General features: G+C 50.7%; 1 protein-coding gene across 1 annotated transcript in view; it reads left to right on the forward strand.

Annotated features, from left to right (window-relative positions):
- Positions 1-3,521, forward strand: part of TMCO4 (transmembrane and coiled-coil domains 4) — an 88,759-nt gene that overhangs the window by 68,901 nt on the left and 16,337 nt on the right. Inside the window, exon 11 of the mRNA XM_012801470.2 lies at positions 1,028-1,145. Coding sequence (XP_012656924.1) covers positions 1,028-1,145 — 118 coding nt within the window. The remainder of the gene's footprint in view (positions 1-1,027; positions 1,146-3,521) is intronic.

The raw sequence follows: 3,521 nt of genomic DNA on the forward strand, positions 1-3,521 counted from the left end.
CCTTTTCGGCTCAGAGAAGTTACATGACTTGGCACATGTCCCATAGCTCAGAAGTGGCTCAGCTGGGATTTGAACCAGTGTCAAAGCCCCTACACTGGCTTCCCTGGAGGGTGGATGTTTACTCATTCATTCATTCCAGTCTCTAGGGAGCACCCTATCTGTGCCAAGCACTGTTGGATCAAGCAACTGCCTGTGGATCAAGCAACTAGCCTTGCCTGCCCCCTCCTGTTAGGGGAGGAGACGGGTGATAAACAGTGACATGTGACAAGAAGAAAAATAAAGCAGAGGAAGGGGTCAGCGTCTGGGCGAAGGGACGTGTGCACCTCTCCTTTGTCTAGAACAGTGTTTTTGCAAGCCTGGTCCACACCCCCATCCAACCGCTGGCTTCCAGTCTGCAGCGAGATGAAAGACATGCCGTGTCTCTATTTCTGCACCTGCAGGACAAATAGACTGTTCTTTGAATAGCCCTGGCCTAAATTATTCCTGGATCCTTAGATCAGTGCAGCTGTTGAGTATGCTGCGGGCCTCCGGGACCCATTCACCCCGGCTCCTCATCAGCCTCATCTTCCCGCCAGGCCACACAGATCCCAGGAAACCTGTTGCAGAGGACGGCACTGGCCTCATTCATCTGGCACATGGGATGATACAGGGCCTGTCAATCCCTTCTAAAGGAATCCATGTCTTTTAGAAGGTGGTGTGAGCTTCATGGGCCGTGGAAAAAGACCTGAGTTCCAACTCAGGCTGTGTCACTTAATAACTACATGATCTGGCAATGCCTTTGCTTTGCTTACCTCTAAGATGGGGATAATGGAGCCATGAAGGAATAAGTCAGGCACACTAGGACCTTGACCCAGGACCTTAACCCTGCTGTGCATGCATTTGCATGTGTGTGCATGTATGTGTGTGTGTGTGTGTGTGCATATGTGTATGTGTATGACAGCTGCCTCCTCCACTACTGTTGGAGAGTCCCTCCCAGGAGCCCCTGCGGCCAGGGACACTGATGTCCTCTTCTCTGGTCTTTCACCAGATTGCCAAGGGATCATCGAGGACGTCGTCCTGCTGGGTGCACCCGTGGAAGGAGATGCCAAGCACTGGGAGTCTTTCCAGAAGGTGGTGTCCGGGAGGATCATCAATGGCTACTGCAGGTCTGTGCAAACCTCACACCAGTGGGGGGGGGACAACACTCACTGAACACTTAGTGTGCCTGAGCCCTGGGCGGGGCCAGCCCTGTGCAGGGAGATTATAGGAACCAGCAGGTGCTCCCTGATCTGAGGAGGATCCTTGTATGTAGGACATAGATGGGCACCAGGGAAGATCCTGAAAAGGACGTCCTGTGTCAGGCCTGAGAGCAGCCCACAGGACGACAGGAGAGTCTGTGGCGGCTCTGCCTGGTTGGAGCTGGGGGAAGGGACTTGGGTGAGTGGGACACAGACTGACAAACAGAGATGGCCCACAGGCAGGCCTCCGAATGACTGCAAGAGAACTCATGTACTATTGTCCTTGGCAGTGGGGAAAGTCGGGGTGGGGGGGGTGTCCAGGCAGGGCTTTCTGAGTGCTGCCTCCAGGCAGGGTGATAGGACAGGAGGCTGACTGTATGACTTAGCCAGGCCCAAGCACGGTGACAGACCTTCGAGCGAGTGTGGGAGCCTGTGAAGGCTGGTGGCTATGGGGCTGGAAAGGAAGACACTGTTATTTGGGGTTTGAGAAGAAGGACTCGTGGGGTTTCAGCCAAGGCTGCAACCCAGACTTTGGGGAAGGAGAGAGGATGAAGCCCACCCAGGCCTCAGGAGATCAGCCTGAGAACATGCCCATCTCTTCAGCCTCTGGATGAAGCAAAGGACAGGGTGACAGTGTTCAAGATGGAACAGTGTTCATGATTTGGAATAGCGCAGACCAGGGTCCTAATGCCTGCCTCAGTTTGTCTATCAGTAACGGAGGGATAACAGTAGCAACTGCCCCCATGGTTGCGATGATGGTTGAGAGATTTACGGAGTTGCACGTGGTACAGGCAGATAAGTGACAGGTGATGTTACCATTTCATTTTTCATCACCATCAATCACATGGGATAACCACTCAGCAAACTCTTAGTGGGTGCCAACTTCATGCCAAGGCACCGTGGTGGGGCTATACAGTGAACATGACCTGTCAAGGCCCAGGACTGGCCAGGTCTCAGGCCCAGCTTAGGTAGGTTCCGGACGCGGACCACTAAGCTGCCTTGCTCAGGAACAGTTTCTCGTAGGTGCTTGAGGGCTATCTACTTTAGCTGGAGAGAGAGTATCTTAGAGAGAGTAAAGGTCTTCTTAGAACAGATAGCTCTTAGTCTTTAGCAGAGCGTGGTAATCTTCAGCAGAGAGACACCGTGCTGGCGTTCTGCAGGTAGGAGAGGAGACAGAGTCAGAGTCAGAGTAAGTGGACCCGTGATAGAATGCGCATGCCTCTTGACGGCCTCCTGCTCCAGCCTAATATAAGGCTGAGCTCGTGCCTCTCAACACCACAGGTGTAGAGACTGCCAATTCACCAATGCTCTCATCTCGCGAGCTCACTTATGCGTGTTAGAACCAAATCTCTCTCCATGCCCTTTTCACCAAGGTGTTCCATTACAGGTATTTCCTATCACTCTCACTCCTCCTAGCCATAGGCTATACGGGCTGCTACAATGACCCAGCCCCGGCCTCATGAAACATTACATCCAACAGGAAATATAGACAGGAGAACAGACAACTCTAGTCAGGCACACAGGAGCTTGTCAGGACACCAAGCTCTAAGAGCTCTGAACACTGAAGGCTTAAATCAGGTTCTGTGGCTCATGCCTTTAGTTCCAGCTACTCCGGGCGGGAGGGATGGCTTGGGCTCATGAGTTTGATGATAGCCTGGGCAATGTAGGGAGACACTGCCTCCAAAATACAAAATAAAGTAAACCAAAGATTCTTTTCCCCAGTCATAATGCAAACTCATTTAGTGACAAATTTTCCCTAAACTGATAAGAGACAATGAAGGTCTTTGCTTCTCCCCCTGTGCATATGGGATGAGTGACTAGAGGACACCACCCCAAATCTTGAAGGAATATTTTGTGATATATCAGCTACACGCAGGATTCCTTTTGTAATATCAAAAACGTATAGATTCTGACACACAATAGGCCCGAAGGATTTTGGATAAGGGGCCTATATTTTAAGGTCATGGCCACAAAATCACAGGATACTGATCAAATCTCCCAGAAAAGGTGACAGTCTAAGCCCATATCCGAAGAACACATTTGGAATTTAAGAAGCAATAAAGTTGTGCGATTAATTGCGGGGAGCAAAAAAGAAAAAAGGGAGGAAAAATGACTCCAGAGATTTGATGGGAGGTGACTGGCTCCATTAACACAACTTTAAAAGTAACAATTAAAAAATAACAATGAGAAAGAACTTGGTGGAGAAGCAGCTGATTCTTTGGGTGATGAGTGTGGACTTCGCAGCAGCAGCTGAAAAGGCAGCACTGGGACTCAGAGGGAAATTAGAACCAGAGCAAGGGCCAG

The sequence above is a fragment of the Otolemur garnettii genome, unplaced genomic scaffold (assembly GCF_000181295.1).
Source record: "Otolemur garnettii isolate 467f Iridium unplaced genomic scaffold, OtoGar3 scaffold00009, whole genome shotgun sequence".
NCBI classification, from domain to species: domain Eukaryota; kingdom Metazoa; phylum Chordata; class Mammalia; order Primates; family Galagidae; genus Otolemur; species Otolemur garnettii.